The sequence below is a fragment of the Copadichromis virginalis genome, linkage group LG7 (assembly GCF_057382275.1).
Source record: "Copadichromis virginalis isolate Kocher_CV1m ecotype Utaka linkage group LG7, C_Virginalis_male_GT1.1, whole genome shotgun sequence".
Taxonomy (NCBI): domain Eukaryota; kingdom Metazoa; phylum Chordata; class Actinopteri; order Cichliformes; family Cichlidae; genus Copadichromis; species Copadichromis virginalis.
In genome coordinates, this window is record NC_140624.1 from 67,248,139 (window position 1) to 67,272,221 (window position 24,083).

At 44.3% G+C, this 24,083-nt stretch overlaps 1 protein-coding gene and 1 pseudogene across 1 annotated transcript; both read left to right on the plus strand.

Moving 5' to 3' along the window:
* The first annotated feature begins 1,061 nt into the window (after nucleotides 1-1,061).
* ces3 (carboxylesterase 3) lies at nucleotides 1,062-12,605 on the plus strand. Its single transcript, XM_085464888.1, has 13 exons — nucleotides 1,062-1,169; nucleotides 5,320-5,521; nucleotides 5,602-5,740; nucleotides 7,199-7,332; nucleotides 7,522-7,675; nucleotides 7,826-7,930; nucleotides 8,545-8,646; nucleotides 8,898-9,038; nucleotides 9,143-9,223; nucleotides 9,387-9,528; nucleotides 10,670-10,819; nucleotides 11,366-11,438; nucleotides 12,082-12,605. The coding sequence occupies exons 1-13, from the start codon at nucleotides 1,103-1,105 to the stop codon at nucleotides 12,269-12,271; spliced, it is 1,680 nt and encodes a 559-aa protein (XP_085321014.1). The 5' UTR covers nucleotides 1,062-1,102; the 3' UTR covers nucleotides 12,272-12,605.
* A 3,351-nt stretch (nucleotides 12,606-15,956) lies between these two features.
* On the plus strand, nucleotides 15,957-20,288 carry LOC146706681 (uncharacterized; annotated as a pseudogene).
* The last annotated feature ends 3,795 nt before the right edge of the window (nucleotides 20,289-24,083 follow it).

Below are 24,083 nucleotides of genomic sequence, written 5' to 3' on the forward strand. Positions count from 1 at the left end.
CACAGCCCCGTCCTCCGGGGTGTGAAGCAGGTATGGAGGAGATCAAAACTCCAGACATCCAGAGGCCCCCAGAACACAAGAGACCAAGGAAGACCAACAGAGGGGCAGCCGCGCCACTGTCCCAGAAAGAGCTGAGGAGAGTCCCAGATGAGGGCTCACTCAGCAGCCGCGGAGCAGAAGCCAGGGGGAGTTGCAGTGACGCGCCCGTGAGCTCCGCCGGCCGCCAGCTGTGCCTGAGTGACCGAGCCCCAGGCCGAGAGGCCCTCAGCCCTCAGCTGTGAAAATATTATGGCTCACCTTTAAGTGACTTTTACAAGCACACGAGGAACACAAGTGATGCAAGAACCCACAGGAGCTTTGCTCCAAGGATTTCTTTCCCCTTTTTAGTGCGTTCACTGCGATCATTCACTGAAGGGCCGCGGCAGAATGTGCACATTTCACAGTTATTTGGGTTTGTTTGTTGCATTTCACCTCATGTACCTCCTCTCAGTCTGACAGCAGTCTGTCCTAGAAACAGAGAACAGTTTGCATTTACCCTACTGTTAGGAGTATACTAGTGAGATCTGAGCGGGGTCAAAGAGCAGCATTTCCTCATTTTTGACTCTGCGGTCAGAGTCGTGCGTGGAGTTTAACTCAATAGACGACTACAATATTTATGCTGAGTGTTACGTCCCTCTGCAGCCCCTAATCTCCTCAATGTTTTCAGCTGATGCTAATTGGCCACACCTAGTCAGGTGTGGATAAAAGCATACCTGAGGCAAGCTTCCAGGGAGCTCACTTGTCTTTGCCTTGGTGGCTCCAGCAATTTTAGCCGACCTGGTATTCCAGTTTAAGAAAAATCCTCTTCTCACTAACACTCTGGTGTTCATCTTTTTTTTAATGTTGCGACTTTTGAGCCGGGTCGTAGCACTGAGGCTATCGCATATTGAGTGGGTGTGAAAGAGGTTAAAAGTCTGTGTACTGGCTCTATGTTTTGAATGCTTGTGTGTTTGTGAGTGTATGGGAGGTGCTAAAGGAGGGCAGGATAGGGGAGGGGGGAGTCGAAGGCTATTTCTCTGAGACTGCTGTAATTCAGTCCGTCTTTTCTCTGAGCCTGGCCAGGATGAGAACAGCGCTGTTTATTGTTTATGTTCTACCTGTGCTGATTGTGGTAGCACAGGCAACACCAGGTGAGACAACGCTTCATTTGAGCTCTTTTCTGGGAGGCACATGGTAATGTCTGCAGACAGATGGCTGATTCATGGGTTCACCACAGAATATTATAGTATGTTAGCAGAGCAGAAAAGAAGGATTGTGTCAGATAAAGTATAATCATGCTGATGTTTGACCAAAGGAAACAAGTTTGTTTTTGATGTTTGCTCCATGTACGCCTTCATCATTTTGCCCACCCCCTTGAAAGTTGGCAGGTGTGTTGGGGAGGATTTCAGTGCCAGGTCTGAGGTTTTTCTTTTGGATTAGTTAAGCTATTCTGGCTGAAAGTAGTTCAGTGTTTCCATGACAGTGAATGGTGTCTGCTTCAATCTCTGTGCAGGAAGAAAACCACACACACACACACACACACACACACACACACACACACACACACACACACACACGCATGCTTGTGGGGCTATTTTTCTGTGCACATTTCTTAATGCGTTCCTAAACCAGTTATCCCAAACGTTAACTACCACCCGAAGAAATAATGTGGGGTTCAGTTTCCATGAAAAGGCACTGGACTAGTAAAACCAAAACCATGTTAAATCATCGTGCTTCACTACATGCATGCTTCACACAGTTCACTGTTACAGGAAATATTCAGACAGCAGATGGCAGTAAGTGGCAATCAGACAGTAAAAATACACAGTAAAGGCCCACTAATGGAAAGCATTCTGTTAACTAGTTAAACCTACCTATTTGTTACAAAGAATCAATCTGCCACTGGGCTGGGGAAATCCACCTGATGAGTTTCTTCAAGGTAGGCTAAACATTTTAAAGCTACACAGATTATGTAACTCAAAGCTGATACAAAACACTTGGATTGAGACAATTAAGCTACACAGAAGCAATGATTGGACACAAAGAACAGCTTCACACATTTGGCATCTGTGAGCTGCTGCTCCACAGTCAGGAGGCCCGGGACAGGGCGGCATGTGGAAGTGCCAGAGGTCAAACCCTCTTTGCACAAAGCATACTGATTATGATTTATCACTAGTTTGTTTTGTTTTTTTTAATATAAACCCTAATTCCAAAACATTGGGCTGTGAAATGTAAATAAAAACAGAATGCAGCTATTTTGCAAATCTCATAAACCCAAATTTTATTCACAGCAGAACACAAACATGTAAACAGTTTGAACTGAGAAAATGTGCAGTTTTAAACATGAAGGTCATTTTGAGCTTCACGCAACACGTGTAACGTCCCCTCTTTTTTTTTTTTTTTTTTCAACAGACTGTAAATGTCTGGGAACTGAGAGCCGCTGGAATTTTGTCCCCTTGTCGTCTCATAGAAGATTCTAGCTGCTGGATAGTCCTGAGTCATATGTTTTCAGGTGGTGAAAGGTCAGCACTGCAGGCAGGCCAGTTCAGCATTTGGACGCTACTACTCTGAAGTCATGGGGCTGAAAAAGTGGTTTAGGATTATCTTGTAAGACCTTCTGCATGGCACGTCGCTCTAAACCCGCTGTAAACCATTCAGCACTGATGGTGCCTTTACAGTGCAAGCTGTCAATTACAGGGGCACTGAGAACTTCAAATATTCAACAGTCTTCACTTTGTCTCAGTCCATTTTAAATGAGCTTTGGTCCAGAGAAGACGGCGGTGTTTGTGGATCATGTTCACATGCTTCTCTGCAATGATGGAGCTTTAATCTGCATCTGTGGACAGAGAATAGTGTTCACTGACCGAGATGTCTGGTAGTGTACCTGAGATCAGGCACTGATTTCCATCACCGAATTATCCCTGCTTTAACGCAATGTTGCCCAAGGCACTGTCCATCCAATAAAGACATTGAGCCTGGACCCTTGGGCACAGAGATTTCACCACATTCTCTGAATCTCATAATGATGTTATGTACCGTACAGTCTTCTGCCTCTCTAAGATCCTTTTTTTACCCACTCACGTCACTGACCTGTAACCAGTTACCCTGGTTAGTTGTGAAATATTCTTATGGTTGTTTCTTTTAGTCACGATCCTGGGTCTTTGACCCTCTTTTGGAGTTGTGCTGTTTTGTTCAGAGATGGGCAGTAACGCGTTACTTCCCAGATTAAAGTAATCAGTAATCAGATTACAGTAACGCGTTACTGTAATCTGATTACTTTTTTCAAGTAACGAGTAAAGGGATTACTATTGCAAAAACGGTAATTAGATTACCGTTACTTTCCCGTAGGAGCGCTGCGTTACTGCGTTACTAAAACCGTGATTTTTTTGCGAGAATGTCTCACGACAGCGACGTAAGCGAGTGCCCCGTTCGTGACAACAGCTGTGTGCAGATCAACAATGGATCACATATCGATTGTGGGAGAGAGTATGAGCGTGCAGCGTTTAAAGTGTGGAAGTACTGACCTTACTTTGAGTTTGATTCCATAAAAAGTGACAAAAACATTAGCGTCCGTTGTGCGTGGGAAGAAAACTTCTTTTTACAGCGAAAAAACCCCTAAACCTCCGAGCAAGTACCGAGTAGCTACGACGTAATGGGAAACTCACAGAGAAACTCGCGGATTCTTCCACTGACCGCGGCACACCTGCACCAGGGTAAACCTCCGCCTACCGCACTCCTGCTTTACAGGTGAAAATAGAGCAACAGGACTGCTGAGTCTTTGACTTTATTTATTTTCTGCTGTGTTTTACTTGCATCTATTTGAAAGACTGAGTGTAAACACACAAAATATTTTATTTTATGTGCTGGAATGTGCAGAAAATAGGTTTCAATGTTAAACTAATTTATTCAAGTCAGAGAATGTTGCATATAATTAAATTTTTGCTTGATGCATAAAATTAAAAGATTAAAACTAATAAAACAAGTTTTAAAAAGAGACTTTTCCATTTGATTACATTTTGTATGATGGATTATGCAGAAAAAGTAGAATTGGGCTGAAAGATCTATCGCTTTATCACCTCTTCAGGTTGTAAATCGTGTTTTTAAAAAGTAACTAAGTCATTAATTACTTTTGAAAATAAGTAATCAGTAAAGTAACGGGATTACTTTTTTGGGGAAGTAATCAGTAATTAGTTACTGATTACTTTTTTCAAGTAACTTGACCAACACTGGTTTTGTTTGGTGTTGGAGATTTTCATATTCCAGCTATGTATTGGTTCTCTGTCTTTAGTTCCTAATGCCTCTGAGTTTTCATTCTTTACATTTCTAATTCTGTGGTTCTTGTTGCGCCTGTTTGGTCCAGTCTCACCTGTGTTTTGTTCTTCCTTCTGTCCCCTCCCCTACCTGTGCTGTCTCCATGGCACCGTGACACTGTTGTAGTCCTGTTCCTGTGTTCTCCCTTCATGTTGCTTTGTTCATTTCTGTGTTCGTCTCCATGTCTGTTTCTTGCCCAGTCCTTTTGTGCTCCCACTCGTGGTTCAGCCTCTCGTTATCCTGTGTGTGTATTTAAGTTCTCAGTTTCACTTTGTCCCTTGTAGTGTTGTCCCTGAATGCTCCGTGTTTCCCTCTTTTACTCTTAGTTAAGGCTTGGTTTTCTCCTGGCCTGAGTTTTTGTATGCTTGTGTCAGTGAGTTTAAGAGTATCGTGTTACAGGTAATAACGGCGTCTTCTTTAGTTCACTCGTTTTGTTTCCGAGTCCTGCGTTTGGGTCTGACCTCTGCCGTCCACACAGGACTACGTCATACTTTTTAGTCAAACTTACAAAGCGTCGCTGCGCTCGTTTTAATCATTTGACATATTTGACTATTTTCTGTTGTGAACTAAATATGAGTTTGAGATTCGTATATCATTGCATTCTGCTTTTATTTGTATTTTACACACTATCCAAAATGTTGCCTTTAAGTAATTTCAGTTTTCCATGTCAGTGTGTCATGTAAGTGCAACGTAAAATGTTAATTTTAAGAAAATAAAGTGTACTTGTTTGACATACATTCAGTTTATACGGAGCATATTTTTTTTACTTAATAATTAATTATGCTCTTGTGTTTTGGCAATGTATAAATAAAACTGCATTAAACTGAATGAATAATGATACTTTTCAGTCATGTGACCTGCAGATATAAATCTGCTTCTTACACCTTGAACTTCTACAAACAGAGAAACTAAAAGCTGTTAAGCGGTTAAGTTAAAAGACTTCTTCAGACTTAGATGCACAGCCCATTAACGGCACACTTCTTTCTTCAGCAGGGAGAAGTGACCTCGTGGTCTCGGCGAAAAATGGTCAAATCAGAGGAGAATATGTTAGTGTGAAAGGCACGGAGAGGAGGGCAAAGTGCTACCTGGGGATACCCTTCGCACAGCCGCCCGTGGGAGACCTCCGCTTCTCTGCTCCGCGGCCTGAGGAACCCTGGGAAGGTGTGAGAGACGGCACACAAGAGCCATCTATGTAAGTCACCAAAGAGCAGAACATTTTAACAGCACTCTCATTCTGAATCACACACTCTCCCTCATCTGTCTCCTTTTCAGGTGTATCCAGGATCCTGAACTAGTTGTGAATGTTTCAAAAACCATGTCGCTCGAATTCATCCCACCAGCAATTTCAGAGGACTGTCTGTATCTGAATGTCTACACTCCAGCTGAAGCAACTAAGGGGAACAAGCTTCCAGTGAGTAAAAGTGGCAGGGTGCAGGGATACAGAGTATCATAGTCTAATATTTTATATAGTATAATACAGCACTGATGCCATTTTCTGCACTAGATGAGTTTGGTGTCCTGGGCTCTTTTCCATTACAACCCTACTCCCTCCAGGTCAACAAATATTTACCACCTTAACTGAAGCCTCACAGACAGCAACACAAAGCTCACCCCAGACCTCCTGTTGCATCGTCCAAGCGACGCCTTCTTAATATGTGGGGTTCATGTTGCTCCTGAGTGGCTAACACTTCTAACAAAGCCTTTCTCCCATGGCTACACATTTTAGTAAAACATGCTCAATAGAGGAAGCATAGCAGAATGTTGTGCATTGTTTTCAGGCATCTAAATCCAGACTAAGGAGGTATCTCGCTCAGAGTCCTGCTATCTCCAAATATGCCTTATATGTTCTTGCAACAGTAAAGGTTAAGCAGTCACATACAGATCTTTATGGACACATCTTAGTGAGAGTCCCCTGATCCCCACTGACACGGCCACTGCAGGGACGACAGAGCCCGGACACGAGGTGTACGACTCGCCCATCAGTCACTGAGGTCACCAAGGTTTTTAAAAAAACTGAACTGAGGAGAGTCTGTTTGATAGTGAATATCAGATTCAGGTAGAACAAAGTCCTGCAGAGTGTGCTTCAGGATCATGGGATATCAGGGCCATTGCTATGGGCCAACTGTACAATTAAAGTGAGAGCTTGGTTTGCATTTCCAGGCATAATGTTCCTAGTGGGTGTTGGACTCCAGCAGGGGTGTCCTTTGCCACGGAGTCTGTTTCAAACTTTTATGGGTAGAATGTCTGGTTACAGCCGAGGGACAGAGGGTGCCACGACCGGTGGTTTCAGGATCTCATCTCTGCTTTGATGATGCGGCACTGCTGGCTTCAGTGAGTGATGATTGCCAGTGTGAAGTGGAGATTAAACTCTGAGTCGTGATTTTTATCTGAAAGAGGGTGGAGTGCCCACTCTGGCTTAAAAAAAAATAAGTTGATGGCCAGAGTGAAGGAGACCTGAAGGGTTCCCAAGTACCTGTGGATCCATCTCAGCCCTTAAGCAAAGCAGAAAGGGCTGAGATGAGAGCCGAGTCATTTGTGGCGGTTCAGTAATCAGATTTGGTTATGTCTCCTAGATTAGAAGGATTTAGGCTTCGGGGATTGTGAACTTGGAGGATACCCTGGTGTGGGTCCAGAAATGCTGGTGATATTATCTCTCTTGGCTTGCTCGGGAAAGCAAAAGAACGCTGAAGAAGTCGAGTTGGCTGTCGAGAAGGAAGTCTGGGCATCTCTGTTTTGACTGATGACATGGATAAGCAGCTTTCCATTTGACCGTGTGCTTCTACTACTTTAACTACCAGCGTTACCTTTTTCTTTTCCTCCAATCGGCATCGGTCAGGTGTGACATGCAGGTTCTTTGGCTGTGTTTCAGGTGATGGTGTGGATCCATGGAGGAGGTCTGGCTATGGGTGCAGCTTCACAGTATGATGGGGCTCCACTAGCTGTTTATGAAAACATAGTGATGGTTATTATTCAGTATCGACTCGGCATTCTGGGTTTCCTGAGGTAAGGAGTTGTTTTCCTTAACCTTTCAACATCCACCTGATCACATTAATTAAATTATTTCTAACAAAAGGTTGAGCTAACTCACAATCTACTGCCAATAATAACTCCAGCTGGTTCATCAGTCATGTGGTGGATATTATGAAGTTAAAGCAATCCAAATAAATTGTATCAACTCTTCTTCTTCCGAAGCACTGGAGATGAACACGCCCAGGGCAACTGGGGTTTCTTGGATCAGCTGGCAGCCCTGAGATGGGTGCAGGAAAATATTGAAGCCTTTGGTGGCGATCCGCAGACGGTCACAGTGGCTGGAGAATCTGCTGGAGGAATCAGTGCATCCATACTGGTAAGGAAGAAATCAGCATGTCAAATCAACCTGCTAAACATTTGTTTAAGCTCAAATATGAGCACCTCAAAGTTAATACTGAGTAATTCAAGTGTTTGAGTATTTCATAAGTGAATTTTACATGCATACTGTATGTCTCTTTTTGAACAGACTCTTTCTCCACAAGCAAAAGGACTGTTTCAGAGGGCAATCTTTCAAAGTGGAGTAGCAACACTTGGAACCTACACTACAAATCATCCTTTGTCTCAAGCGCAGGTGCTGAAATTTGAATGCGAGGAATTTGAAGTAGCTCACAGTGACTGCTCCATCAGCAGATCAACATATCTGCTTTGTAGCTCCTTTGAAGTAGCATCTAAATCTGGCCAAGAATGAACAGTTAATACTTCAGTGCTAATCAAGTCTTCACCACTATCTGAACAGACATGCATATAGATGCATTGTCCATGTTCAATTAAAAAAGAAAGATGGTAACAGTGAAATTGCTCAGTTTAACCCTTTCATGGATGAATGATGACAATCACAAGTATTTTTATTCATCTTTACTCATGAAAAAAAGATTTTTGAACTCCTTTTTTCAAACATGTACTTTTCAAAGAGTTTTTTACATGTCCACTTAGGTGGACAACACTGGCTGACCAGTGGGTGGCAGGGTATGGAGTCACACATCAGTGTCCAATGTAGTGTTTTATGTGCAAGTATACCATCAACACTGACACAAATACAAGGAAACAGCCTTTGAATAGCTGTCCACTATGCGTGAAAGGGTTAAAGCTACACTAACTTCACTAAAGTTGGGTGAAGTTAGTGTAGTTGGGGCAGCAAGAGATTGTGTTGTTTGTGATTGTCATTCATGTCCCCCACATACCCAGATTGTTGCGAACCATATTGGATGTAACCACAGCAGCACAGAGGAACTGATCCGTTGTATGAAGGGGAAGAGTCAAGATGAATTAGTAGCCGCAACAAAGCAGGTAAATGATTGTGTTAACACGTGCAAGCAGATGTACTCTGAATTCACTGAGTGAAAAACAGACAATGAATCTGATGTTGTTCAAGCCAATTGTGTGAAAACCTGCTGGATTAGAGATTAATATCACGTGCAAGAATAATACTTAATTAAGGCCACTAGATGGAAGCATTTAAACACTCTCAGCTGGCAAACTCCAGCTTCCTGTATCCATTTGACCTCTGTTGGAAGTCATCAACAGTCACTTCTGTGCAGATGAAAATTTTCCTCGGGGCCGTGGTGGACGGCGAATTTCTGACTGACTTGGCAGAGGCTCTTCTTCAGAAACACGAAGTGCTGAAGGTTCCGGTACTGATGGGAATCACAAACCATGAATTTGGCTGGATCTTACCTCAGGTCGCACAGATACCTCTACACCACAGTCTCTGTGGCTGATTCCACTCTCCTAATGTGTTTCCTGTTTAAAGTCTTGATCTAAATTGTGTTTTTGTGGATTGCAGAGCTTCGCCGCTCCTGGGTGGGAGAATGGCATGAACAGAGAGACCGTGCTGGCAGTGGTGAACATGTTTAATCCTCCAGGGGTGAGCACAGCAACAGCTAGGCAGCTTTTCTTTATATCATTGATTCAATGATTTGATTGAAGTTGTGGTGAAGTTTTTTTTGAGCTCAGGTTAAAATTAGGACTAGGCGCTATAATAAAACTCACCTGATCTAATAGTTTCAAAACCTGTTTCTCTGTTCCAGGCCTCCTTTGTTAACAACCTCATTGTAGATGAATACCTGCAAGATGCTAAAACTCCAGAGGAGATCAGAGACAGATTCACTGAAATCATAGGAGACCTGCTGATGACACTGCCTGTTGTCCGAGTGGCCGGGTACCACTCAGGTTAGAGAACGGGCTAACTCATCCAGCATGCCTTTATATTTAAATATTAGAGCAGGTGGACTTCCAAGGACTCCCAAAACCACACATATAAGTGCCAGAAATGAAACACTGTCATTCAGTCAGTCTCGGGCCTCTCTATCAGAGACATTATGTGAAATGGGACTCAGCAAATCCTGAGCAGAAATCCAAACAAAACCAAACTGCTATCCTGGCCTTGCTTCCATACATCCGAGGCCAGGTCGCATCCCTATCCCCAGCCACCTCCTCCGGCTTATCAAGGGAACACCAAGGCATTTCCAGGCCAGATGAGGGGTGTAATCTATTCAGCATGTCCTTGGTCTGTCTCGGGGTTCTTCCTGGTGGAACATGCCCAGAACACCTCACCCAGGAGTCACCTGGGAGGCATCCTTGTCAGATGCCCGAACCAACTAGACCCTTCCGGCTAGTCAGAGCCACTCTCGACAGAACGCCTTATCCTATCTCCAAGAGAGAGGCCAGCCACGCTTTATAGAAAGCTAATTTCCACCACTTGGATCCACAACCTGAGGCTAGGGATGTAGATTGACGGCTTTGCTTTTGCACTCAGCTCTTTCTTCACCACGACAGACCGATACAGCATCTGCATCACAGCAGCTATGGATGAATATAAAAAAGGTGACGATTCTACAATATATATATGTCTCTATTTAATATAATATATTAAATAGAGACTCCCAGGAATCAGATGATCTCCAGATGATCTCCAGTGAGCAGCACTTGGCGACAGCAGGAACTAACAGTCTCTCTGCTGAAACAGACTCAGGGAATAGAAAAGAGATGACACAAGCACAGGAGCTTAGAGACCATCCATGGTTTTTCAGTGGCTGGTTGGTTAAAGTTTGTGGTTTTGGTTAAAATAAACGCTTTTATCTTGTTAAAATCAATTCACAATGCGGCTAGCTTCTCTTTATTTCTGCGGTTATCAGTGTACCTATTTGTCAGCTTAGTTTTTGCTCCTTTAATCCAACTATAACTGATGCAAGGAAAGAAGCTCCTCAAAGCTTTGTGCCAGTAGTGAATAGTGAGGGAAAAAGTTCACTTTGTTCTGTTTAAGCCCAGCATAACCATGCTCCTCTCATCTTTTGTCTCCTTGGCTGTTCAGACGTGGGCGTTCCAGTTTACATGTATGAGTTTGCATACCAGGCTGAGATATACAAACATAACAGGCCCAGCTTTGTGAAAGCAGATCATGCAGATGATGTCGGCTTGATGTTTGGTGGATGTTTCTGGAATGGAAATATAAAAATCTTAGGTAAGTGTGTGTAGTATATGCCCTATAATACATTTTTATTGTATCACTGATGGGGGAAAGTTGTGGCTAACAAATGGCTACAAAATGTTGTTTAAAAGGGACCTATTCTGCTTTCCCTTCTTTTCTGTCAGATGTGCATGACTTAATAAATCAAATAAAATTCCCAAAGTTCTAAATACTGAGGTCAGCACATGTACAGTAATCACTACGAGCCAAAAGGTGTAAGACAGCTCCTTTTCAGATAGTTTTTTCTATTCTTGCATCTATATGATGTCACAGAGAATGGATGTCCCTAATATGGGCATGTCGGGCACATAGCTCTGGCTGGGAGCACAGAAGCTCCACCCACATGCGGTTTCAACTCTGTTTATGTCAGTCAAAGGGGGAAGAGTTAGACCAGCTTGTTTCAGACAGAAGATCCAGATTATCAGAGTCCAAGAATAAAACTTTTGAGCTGAAAACGGGCAGAATACATCAGCTTTAACCTTAGAAGACTGAAAGTCAGAGGGCAGCTTTGTGACTGACCTTCCACTGTCCCATCTTCAGGCAACATCACCAAAGAGGATGAGAGATTTTGCAGGACGATGATGTCATACTGGGCTAATTTTGTCCGAGATGGGTGAGTAAAAACGGCTGCAAACCGCAAAACTACAGACCCTGTACTGTTGACTTCCTTCATGACATGCTGACTATCAACTGGTAGCAACTGATACAGGGCTGATGATGTACGGTATAGTAGAAACAGAAAAGATAACTCTTGACTGGCCTCAACAGATCTGCTTGCTGTTACTAACAACCTGTCTGGGTTTATGAGTCAGGTTCAGGTTGGCGTCTGATCCAAATACAACACCTAATGGTTGCACGTTTGTCAGGGGAAATAGGTCACAGGTCAAGTCTATAACAGCACTAATGAGGCCCCGGGTTTGATCTCTGTTACCACCATGACGTTATCGAGGTTTTTCTTTTGGGATATAAGAAACATATCTTATCTCAGCTTTTCTCCTTCCAGCACATCAGCTTCCAGAACCAAATGCTTGACAGGAATTATTGCAATAAGTAATCAGTTTAATTAATATCAGCTGTGAGTGGCTGACAGGTGACTGCAGTAAATTTGCTGGTTGGAGTAGGAAATATTTAAAGGATGCAACCCACAAGGGCACACATGAGTGCAGTTGCCGTATACAAATGAAATGATGATATTTCTGCAGAATGAAATCGCAGGGAACATATACTGATGATCTTCTCTGCACTGACATCCCCAGCTCTCCCAATGGTCCTGGGCTGGTCAGCTGGCCTCAGTACAACAGGCAGAACCAGGAGTACATGGAGCTGGGCCCGACTCAGACCGTGAAACAGAAATTGAGGAAGGATAGGGTCCACTTCGCTACTGTCACCCTGCCTCTGAAGCTCAGAGAGTTGGAAGCAGCAGCCAAACTGGTGCCTGGAAACTGATGACTGATAAAGTTTTACAGCCCAAACTCTTTTTTTCTTTGTTTAAGAATAGATTAACTGAGTGTCTTTCACAACTCTTGTAATTCTAAGTGATTTGTAACAAAACTGTAATTAAAAAAAATGTAATTTAATTTTTTTAAATAGGCATTGTTGATATAAGATAATGCTTAATGAACTTTGAAATGAATTTTGAAAGCAAAAAGAGAATTATCAGGTCTTTTAGGTTATGTACTTGATTTGCTGATTGATTACTTTCCTAAAATAATAAATTAATAAAATGTGCCACTTATAATTTAAAATGCAATCATATTAAAAGGCAAAGGAACAATCTTCACATCAAGAGTTTTGACTATTCCATTGCATAACTAATTCTTACATATCTAGAATGAAGGAATATATCTTATTATCATGTATTTAGTCCTGCCCACACTCGGTGAACTCTCTGAGGACTTTAAAAGGACACTAAAATAAAGTTGAGTAATTCTGTCTGACACTTGAATTACTGAAGGTCTTACTGGGCAAAGGTCAGAGCCCCAGTTTTATGTTACACCGTATTTCTTCTATGAAAAATCAGACAGAAGACACAAAATACCAACAGCAAGGTTTGAAATGACTGGAAAACATAAAATGATTAAATGAGACATAAAACCAAAATGAGAAACTGAAACTAACCAAGAAAATGTCAAAATAAAATCAACTCAAAAAATAATAAGTAAAAATAATTAAAGTAACTGCAAATGATGCAAGACACCCTCAAAGACACAAATAAAAAAGTGACTTAGTAACATCAAGGGTGTCAAGTTCAGTTTGTAAGCACAGAGTCACTCCGCTCAGTCTGAGCTGCCAGAATATAAAACTCCAAAGACAAACCTGCACTACATGAAGCCTGTCACGGTTCAGCGGCTGCAACAAGTTTTTAGTCCAGCACAGAGCCCTGTCCTTTATACCCCATATTCATACGGGACACTGCAAGGATGGCCTGTAGTGGCTGGGTTCAAATAGGAGGCTTGAGGCAGAGATGAGGTGTGTTTATTCACCTATATTAAAATTCCAAAAACATAACATGAAATAAAACAATGTAGCCCAGGGGTGGGACATGGATCCAGCAACGGCCTCTGATGTTATCTGGCACCCCTTTATAGACTGCTGCTAATTGGCCCTCAAGCCATACCATTATCTGGGGTTCCATACTAAACTACACACACCTTTCTTACCTCATAACCTTTATTAATATCACACCAATGCTGTGTACATAATAACCATAATTACAATCATTAAATAAATATATCCCACTTGGCCTACCGACTACAATCTACAGTAAAGGAATATGGCTATCCAATCCTCACTTTAATCACCTGGTACCACCAGGAAACATTAAAAAGGCACTCAAGACACCTGGGAACTCTTTTGGCTGCCACACCTTCAAGTGAAGCTGGAAGACTGCCCACAAAGAAACCCTACAGTCAAATAATCAATAAAAACATAAACTTTTTAATGAGTGACCTTTCCTTTAATATAAATTTTTAAATCACTCATATGTGTTTTATATGGACAAGTAATAAATACAGACAGCTTGTATAGATCTGGGTAGAATGAATGTGAAAGAGGCAGAAAACCTCCAGAGGATACCAGCTGACCTGCAGATACTATGGATGTGGGCATACAGATGGGGAAAATGTCTGAAGTAGCAGCCGTGACTGCCACGATTGACTGAACTGGATGGATCTCTTGAAGCAGGAGCTGAAGGCCGGTTAAGTTTGATTAATCAACAATGAGATTTCCACATAGGATTGGTCAAACCCCATTAACAACAGCCGCTTCCAGTGCTGCTGACCAGTAGGGTTCTGACAGACTGCGAGACAGACAAAGAGGAAAGTGGGAAGCATCTTCAGAAGCAGCAAGCATGAAGAAAAGGTGGGAGTGCAGAGTCTGGACTTTAAATACAAACACCGACAGGAAGAGAGCTGGCTGGTGTGGTTTAGAGAAGAAAGGCAGATCCTGTGTGTGTGCGGGGGGGAGTGGAGTCCAGGTGGAAGGGAAGTGAGGACAGGAGGTGGTGATTGTAACAGGCAACAGTTTAGGTGCAGGTGAAGGCAACAGAGATGATAATCAGGTGTTGCATAGATATGGTGTTAAGGAGAAAAATGAACGATAACAATGGGTTTTGTGAAAAGGATACAAACGGCTGTGGTGAACACATATCTCAACAATAGTGAGAAACCTAGTGTAACATATAAAGTACACAGAGGTGGACTACAGAAGAAGGCCCATTCTGACAGTGAGAGGAGACTAAGGTGGTGTCAGGGGAAGATGTTTCTGTATCTCGTGGCAGTTCGTAGGATGACTCCGAAAATCAAGAACAGGAAACTGGTGAAGGCAGAGGCATAAATTAAGTGGTTTGGAAGCTGAAGAGAGAAGAATGTTGCTCATGGTTCAGGGAGGACACGGGCTCTGGGTGGAAAGGAAAAATGACCAGATGACTGGGAAAGTACAGCTGAAATGGTGAGGGGACATTGCAATGAAGGTATTTGGTGTATCAACTTGAGCAAAAACAGAGGAGGAACAGGAAGTATTCAAAGAAAGAAACGCAGGATAGTCGGGGAGAAGAAGAAAGTACAGGAGTGCTGGGAGGTGATAAGGACTAGGCTAGGCAGAGAAATGGAGCTGCAAAGGATATTACCAATTAATAATTAATATTAAAAACAACAGTGTATATGCATTTATGTGCTTTTATGCAGCATGCTTACGTAAACTCATTGAAATCTGTGTTTTTATGTTTAAATGATATAAAACTGCTTTTCTCTTTTCTTTTGCACATGTTTGGTGCTTTTAAAGGTCAAATATTGACTCAGTCACCAAATGACCTATTTTCTCATGTTTTTTAGCGCTGTGTTGCATTTTACTGATATATTTTCATGATCTTTGTTTTTTTTATAACCATTTGATAATATCTCTGTCACAGACTGCCAGGGCAGACCGCGTGGAGTGAGTAGAGGACCCAAGAGCAGACAGAGGCAAGGGGACAAAACTGGACTTAAGAAAAGGCGAGCCTTTATTTAGGGCTGAAAAGTCACAGAAAAAAACAAAGAATCTGAGGGAAAACCTGAACATAGACCGGGAAACTATGACTCTTACTGTGATTTTATACTATAACTAAACAACATAAACTATGACTTACTAGGACTTGACTGGGAAACCGTGACAAGGAGTAGGGGAGATAACACAGACGACATGACACTGAACACAGCAAGACTGAGGACTACATACACACATGAGGTGATCAGAGGAAGTGGAGACACGTGAGGACACAGCTGACTAGAATGAAACATAATGACAACACAGGAGAGAGTAAAACTAAATGCAGTGAAAAAAGAACACCAGACTCTTTCAAAATAAAACAGGAAACACAGTGACATAGACATGAAACAAACTTGACAACAAGAGCCACACAGACATGACACATGACAGGTAGCAGCAGACAGCCCATCCTGATGCTTTCCTCATCCTGGCTGGGGATTTCAATCATGCAGACTTAAAGTGCGTGTTTCCAAAAATACAACAACACATTGACTTTCCAACAAGGGGAAATAACACACTGGACTTTGTTTACACCACCAAGAGAGGAGCTTACAAAGCTTTTCCCCTCCCCCACCTCGGCGCCTCAGACCATATCACTGTCATGCTAATGCCTGCCTACAGACCGCTCGTTAAAGCCACCAAACCGGTTCGTAAGCAGATAAAAGTGTGGCCAGAAGGGTCTTCAGAGGCTTTACAGGACTGCTTCAACACCACAGACTGGAACATGTTTAGGCAGGCTGCCACCTATAACAACACCACTGACCTCCAGGAGTACGCAGAGACTGTTACTGCCTACATCAACAAGTGTATTGAGGATGTAACAGTCACGAAAACCATAACTGTCCGGGCCAATCAAAAACCATGGATGACAGGAGAGGTCTACAGGCTGCTGAAAGCTCGGAATGTTGCCTTCAGAGATGGAGACGAGGCAAGCCTGAGGACAGCTAGGGCCAACCTTTCCCGTGGCATCAGAGAGGCTAAGAGACAGTACTCCAGGAAAATATCGCATCACTTCAAAGACAGCAGAGACTCACGGAGCCTGTGGCGAGGCATTCAGACCATCACAGACTACAAGCCCCCACCACAGACCTGTGATAGCACTATCCCCCTGCTGAACGAGCTGAACACTTTCTTTGCTCGCTTTGAAGTCCGAAACAGCACCACTGCACAGAAGACCCCACCCCCTCCTGGTGACCAGGTGATGACTCTGTCCCCGGACAGCGTGAGGAGATCCCTCAGCAGGATCAATGCACGTAAAGCTCCGGGTCCTGACAACATTCCTGGTCGTGTACTGAGAGACTGTGCAGTGGAACTCACTGATGTCTTCACAGACATCTTCAACATATCACTCATCCAGGCTGTCGTCCCCACATGTTTTAAAGCCACCACAATCATTCCGGTTCCAAAAAAGTCATCTCCCTCCTGCTTTAATGACTACCGTCCTGTTGCACTTACTCCCATCCTGATGAAGTGCTTCGAACGACTAGTCATGCAACACATCAAGACTGTCCTGCCCCCCTCCCTGGATCCCTTCCAGTTTGCGTATCGGCCCAACCGCTCAACCGATGATGCCATCTCCACTGCACTCCACTCGGCACTCACACACCTGGACAAAAAAGACTCATATGTTCGAATGCTGTTCATAGATTTCAGTTCAGCATTCAACACCATAATCCCCCAACAGCTCACTCAAAAACTGGTCCAGCTGGGGCTCAACACCTCACTGTGCAACTGGCTGTTGGATTTCCTCACTGGAAGACCTCAAACAGTACGGGTCGGCAGTAACACATCCAGCACCATCATTTTAAACACGGGGGCCCCGCAGGGATGTGTGCTGAGCCCCCTCCTCTTCACTCTGCTGACCCATGACTGCACTCCATCATACAGCTCCAACCTCTTCATCAAGTTTGCGGACGACACAACGGTGGTGGGTCTCATTAGCAACAGGGATGAGACCGACTACAGAAGTGAGGTGAGACGCCTGGCCACGTGGTGTGCTGACAACAATCTCTCTCTGAATGTGGAGAAGACGAAGGAGATTGTTGTGGACTTCAGGAGAATGCACACCCAACATGCTCCTCTGACCATTGACGGAGCGTCTGTGGAGAGAGTGAGCAGCACCAAGTTCTTGGGTGTGCACATCACAGAGGATCTCTCCTGGACGTACAACACCACAGCACTGGCCAAGAAATCACAGCAGCGTCTCTTCTTTCTCCGCAAACTAAGAAGAGCAGGAGCACCAGCCCCCATCATGTACACTTTCTACAGAGGCACCATCGAGAGCATCCTGTCGAGCTGCATCACTGTGTGGTTTGGAGCCTGCAATGCGTCCTGCCATAGAACCCTCCAACGCATAGTGAGAGCTGCAGAGAGGATCATTGGTGTCTCTCTCCCCTCCCTCCAGGACATTTACAGCACCCGTCTCACTAAAAAAGCCCTTTGCATAGCGGCTGATCCCACGCACCCAATGCAAAGCTTCTTCAAGCTGCTGCCGTCGGGGAGGAGACTGCGGAGTCTCCAGGCCAGGACCAGCAGGCTGAAGGACAGCTTCATCCATCAGGCTGTCAGGAAGCTTAACTCCCTCCCGATTCTGCCCCCTCTCCCCTCTCTCCTCCACGGTCTCACTGAACTCTGTCACACTCACACACACACACTCTCTGACTCACTCACTGGCCTGCACCAGTTACCAGTCACTTTGTGGAGCATTGGACTGCCATTACCTCATAAGACTTTGTGTTACACTATCTCATACTGTACATTACCAAATCTCCATTTGCACTATTTGCCTATTTGCACTACTCTGCCTGGTTTGCACTCAATGTCATTTACCCTTATATTGTATATTGTATAGCTTTCTTGTTATATGTAAAATTGTATTATATTATTTAATTTTTTTTACTTTAAAATATTTTACTTGCATTTTTAATCACTCTTATATTTAAATGTTCATTTTCTATTTTATCTAGGGATTGAGAGTAACAAAGTTTCTATTCTCTGTATGTCCTGTACATGTGGCAGAATTGACAATAAAGTTGACTTTGACTTTGACTTTGACTTTGAGGTAGGCGCACGAACCAGGGAGACTGAGTACAGGGGGAGATGACAAAAGGAATTTAAAAAACAAAGGACTAAACAGCAACCTGGAAATTAACTAGACGAGCCAAACCGAAACTAGAACATCAATGAATACAAAATGATACATTAAAAACCCACATACTAGGTCACACAACCCAGTACCATGACAATCTCTGGAGTAGGTGACACTCAAGGGGATAATTTTCTTTGGAAGAAGAGTCATATCAGCGATCTATGAAACGCCCCTTTGTAATTGGTCAGATGCTGGCAGTTCCTTCCCTTTCATGTGAACGTGCTGAGAAAACCCTGAAATGACTTCATGATAACCGTTTAGGGTAAATTCAGCATATGGGTATGCTGAAATTGCTTTAGGTTTTGCTCAGTTTAGGTTTTTGGTTAGTTGCAGTCTCTGTCCCTGTTATGTTTTGTCTACTCCCTCCTGCATCAGCCCAAATAAAGGCTCGCTTTCAGTTTAAGTTCACTCCCGTCTCCTCGCCTGTGTTCGCGCCTGGGTCAACCACACACACTCTCCACACGGTCTGCCCCCGCTGGCTGTGACAGTACGACGTGACCAGTATGGACCCAGCGGACAGTACGGATGGGATTGGGGAGGAGCTGCAGCGGATCAGCCGGATCATGACACGCATCTGCGGGTGCGCGGACCCTAAAGTGGTGTCCACTGGATTGGCGACCATAGACGCCATCCTCCGGAAAGAGCCGCAGCTCCACCAGTTTCCTCAGCTTATTGAGATGTTTGACTCTCTGGGCCCCCTTAAGGAGGAGCTTCGGGCTCGTGCGCTGGCCCAGAGGGTATTGCATGCAGACTCAGCACCCATGACCCCACCCAATGAGCGGGAGTCGTCATTCCTGCCTCGTGAACCGGAGGCGGTCAGAGTCGGAATGCTGAGTCTCACCACCGACCCGCCATCGGCTCACGTTTCACCAGCTTCCGCGTCTTTGCCACAGTCTAGCCGCACAGCGCGGCGCACAGAGATGACGGAAGCCATAGACTTCGGTGAGGAGGAGCGGCAGCAGGTGTTACGGGCTTATCGGGAGGAAGAGCTCTGATGGAAGCCCTGGCTCCTTCTCGACGAGGAGCTCCCACCCATCGCCCCGCCTCGGACCAGCCGCTCACCTTCACCCCCCTCGTGAGGACTTCTCTTCTCCGGCCGCTTGCCCGGCGAGGAGGTGGGCGGAGGAGGAAGAGTCGGTCCCCGCCGTTAATACCGTCGCACTCATGGCCGCTCCTAGGAAGAAGCGGCGTCTGCGGCGTCGTCGCTCCATGCAGCCGCCACAGCCTCTCCAGAACGAGGCAATACAGAGACAGAGTTTCAACCAGGAGGCTCCCTGTAGGTGAGTGCTCAGACAACAATGAGTTTATTTATCCAATTTGTGACTGCAAGGAAAATGTATGTGAGTCAGCTATAGCCAGCTCTGGTGGGGTTATAAACGTCCCGGAAACTAGTCCTGGACATGTAAATCATGCTTCCATAGACAATCTTGTCATTAATGTAGCTCATGTGGCCGAGTGGGCTGCTTGTGAATCTGAAACCTCGTCACAGGCCGAGACTGAAGAGACAGTGTGTTACCTACCTGTGACAGAAGAAACCAACTGTATCCAGAGGCCAGGGAGTTTTGAAACCAGTACTGCTTTAACCATTAACACACTCTCTGGGGACTCTGAGACTATTAAGGATAATTCTGAGTCTCGAAATCCTGTTCTAACAGGTTTGAGCCTGCCGTTATTCCTGCGTCCTCTGAGGGAGAGTCTTATCTGTCCGGCCCACAAGCTGGCTGGAGACCCACAGGTGTGTTCTGCTGTATACGTGAACCAAGACACTGCAACTGGTTCCGGGGCCTGTAATGAAGTAAGTTCTGCCTATGTTGCCAAGACACAGCAAGGAAATACTGAGTATACTTGTATACTTCTACAACTGTGCCATCAGCAGCGTTCTGACGTATGGATTTCTAGTGCGGTTCCCCAGCTGCACCAAGGCCGATCAGCAAGCACTCCAGCGGGTGGTGAAAGAAGCTGGCAGAATTATTGGAACAAGTCTGCCAGAGATTAGTAATATCTTCCTCACTCGCTGTCTGAGGAGGGTGCACAGTATCCTGCGGGACCAACATCACCCTGCGCGCCACCTTTTCCACCTGCTGCCCTCAGGGAGAAGGTACAGGTCTATACAGGCCAGAACATCCAGACTGGCCAACAGCCTGTATCCACAGGCTGTGAGGCTCCTGAACTCTCTGCCCCCCTCTCACGGACAATAACCATATCCAACTTCTTAATAGCACTGAACTGGTCTGCATCATATCTTTATTCTCTTTCCCCCTCCTGCCCCCCCCCCCCTCTTTCTTAAATAGATAACTATCATATCTGACATCATATCTCACAGTACAATAATGTTGAATGGGTTGCATTGTTGTACTTTGTCATGTTTCTCAGGTCTTTGTCTGAATTTCTTATGAACATTACTTGTCATGTTCTCATGTTGTTGCTAAGGATTGTCTTATTGCACTGGAGTCACACTGGGTTAAATATTTACACTTGGGTTTTAAGTATTTATTATTTTCTTCATTATTTTATTTACGGGTTGTACGGAAGCCCCAAACGCAATTTCATTGCTCTTTGACAATGACAATAAATACTTAATAATAATATAAGACTGCCAGTTTACAGTTATGTTCTTAATATTTGTAAGAGCCCTGAGCAAGAAGAAGCTGTCTTTTACAACAAAATTTATTTGTTTCTCAAATGAAAACTGCTATCAAAGAACATCCATCCATCCATCTTCTTCCAGTAATCCGGGGCCGGGTCGCGGGGGCAGCAGCCCAAGCAAAGAAACCCAGACCTCCCTCTCCCCAGCCATCCTCCAGCTTGTCCGGGGGAACACCAAGGCGTTCCCAGGCAAACCGAGAGATATAATTTCTGCTGCGTGTCCTAGGTCTGCCCCGGCATCCTTGTGAGATGTCCGAACCAGCTCGACTGGCTTCGATGTGAAGGAGCACCGACTCTACTCTGAGCCCATCCTGGATGGCCAAACTTCTCACCCTATCTCTAAGGGAGAGGCCAGCCACCCTTCAGAGGGAGCCAATTTCCGCCACTTGTATGCGCGATCTCGTCCTTACGGTCACTACCAACAGCTCATGACCATAGTTGAGGGTAGGAATGTAGATCGACCGGTAAATTGAGATCTTCGCTTTTACACTCAGCTCTCTCTGAGACCGGTACAGCGTCCACCTCACTGCAGCCGCAGCACCAATCCGTCTGTCGAGCTCCCGCTCCCTTCTCTTGTTAACCGTGAACAAGACACAGAGATACTTAAAATCTTCCACTTGGGGCAAGAACTCATAGGCACTCCACCGTTTTCTGGCTGAGGACCATGGCCAAAGTTTTGGAGGTGCTGATTCTCATTCCCACCACTTCACACTCTGCTGCGAACCATTCCAAGGTAAACTGGAGGCAATCACCCGATGAATTAAGGAGGTCCTCGAAATATTCCTTCCACCGCCCGACAATTTTCTCAGTCGAAGTTGGCAGCACTCCACCCACTCTACCTGCACTATACACAGTGCAGGTAGAGCACTGCTTTCCCCTCCGGAGTCGCCCAACGGTTTGCCAGAATCTCTTCGAGGCAGTCTGAAAGTCTTCTTCCATGGCATCCATGAACTCCTCCCACACTTTTAGAGAGTCTGTAGAATTCATTTTAAGAGGAAAGTAGATTTGAGAATCATTGGCATAACAGTGAAATGAGATTCCATGTTTCCTGAAAATAGAGCCTAATGGGAGCATGTAAAGGGAAAAGGGTACTAGGCCCAGGTTAGATCCTTGAGGGACCCCACATGTAAGGGGGGTGGATGTGGTGATGAAGAGCCACCAAACCTGACAGAATTATTGCACGCTGTCAATTGATATGGAGTCCGTAATTTGTCAATATCTGACAAGCACGCCAACCACAGGGACAACAGCAGCCATGGGAGCAGGGGACATGCAGCTGATTGACCCAGAATTTATACAGGTCGTTAAGTCTGACATCACTAGCCGTGTCTGGGCCTAAACTCCGCTGCAGGTCCATATATCAAACGATCACTATGGCATTACTGAGAGTTGAAAAACTGTCTAAAGCCTTTCATCTTTAATAAAATGATCAGCGTTCTGCTCTACCAGGTGTAACAATTGAGTTTAACATCCAGGCATCCATGAAAACGGAATTTATGACATTTAACGGAGTTAGAAGTTAGCAGGAAGTTAGCACGCTAGCTTCTATCTAAATACAATATAGCATGTCCTGACTGCGGGGTTTTGGAAACAAATTAAAACGTACAGCTCTGTTATCACTTCCAACATAAATGAAGACAGAAAACTAAACAGCAGTGACGTTTGTAGGGTTACTGAAGTTTGGCTAGCTGGTATATAATGATGTGCTACGTGACCGCTAGCGACACAGCTATGTTAGCATAATATAAACAAGCTAACTTTTTTTTCCACTCAATAAAAGTTAACGTGAGTGTTCTCGGTGGTCAGAAACAAATGTAATCGCATGGCAGGATGCTGTAAAAGGACCAAACTTCAGCCAGGAGAACAACTGAGATAATCCATCCACAATACGAGGTTAGTCATTCATATACTGCTGCATGGGCTGGGCTGTAGTTACATCCTAAGGTTTTAAAAACTGAGCTTAAATAAATGATTAGCGGTAATAAAAGCCGAGGGAGGTCAACAGTGATCACTGACTGTTTTAGGAGCTTTTTGAGATTAAATAGAAGAAAATACAAAACATTAAACATGTTAACAACACAAAAGCCATATTAAACGCAGACTACTTTAGGCCCGGAAGTAGGATTCGTCACGTCATCACTTAACGACCGGATAAAGGGATTCGCGGAAGTGGGGTCAGATGTTACCTTGGTTACACTTATATTCGAACATGGTGTTCGTTATGGCCAAAATGTGGTTTGCACAGAAGTTCAACAACGAAACACTGCTCGGGTTCAGATCCCAGAGGCCGTTCCTCCCAATCAGGGGTGGGGCCCCAGTAACCCTATCCTGGGCAGGGTGAACTGTTCCCTTGGTGTTCTACTTATAGTGTCCTTCTGAATTGCTCTTGTCTGGTCCCTCACCCAGGACAAATTTTCCACGGGAGACACTACCAACGGGCAGAAGCCCCCAGACAACATAGCCCCTGGGATCCCTAGTAAATGGTAAATGGTCTGTATTTTTGTATTGCGCTTTACTTGGTCCTAAGGACCCCAAAGCGCACAAACGCCTCCACCACGATAAGGTAGCAATTTGCAGAGGGGAGAAACAGGAACAAATGGTTTTTTTTTGTTTGTTTTATTTGTGACAGGGTATGTGTAAGAAAGTACTTAAATATAGAATTTAAATTTGTTGTTTTGCTAAGTTATCTGTTATGTGTAGACACAACACTGATTCGTTCCTTGAGTTTGGTGTCTTTTCTATGGTTGAATGATTCATAGGTCAGTGTTGATTGACTTAACAAACAAAAGCAAACATTTCTCTGAAAATTGTAAGCTACAAGGACTGGACTGAAAGAGCTCTTTAAAAAAATAAAGTCTGGCTCCTTGGAAGCAAAATATAAAGAAATCAGGAGTGACTCAAAGAGATTACACAGTACTGTAAAACTCTTATCTGTTAATC

What these genes read in the sequence shown, in the direction of transcription:
- ces3 (XM_085464888.1), top strand. Translation starts at nt 1,103, where the DNA reads ATGAGAACAGCGCTGTTTATTGTTTATGTTCTACCTGTGCTGATTGTG. An exon ending in ACATGTTTAATCCTCCAGGG is followed by an intron (nt 9,224 to 9,386) that starts GTGAGCACAGCA and finishes TCTCTGTTCCAG; the next exon opens with GCCTCCTTTGTTAACAACCT. An exon ending in AGTGGCCGGGTACCACTCAG is followed by an intron (nt 9,529 to 10,669) that starts GTTAGAGAACGG and finishes TTGGCTGTTCAG; the next exon opens with ACGTGGGCGTTCCAGTTTAC.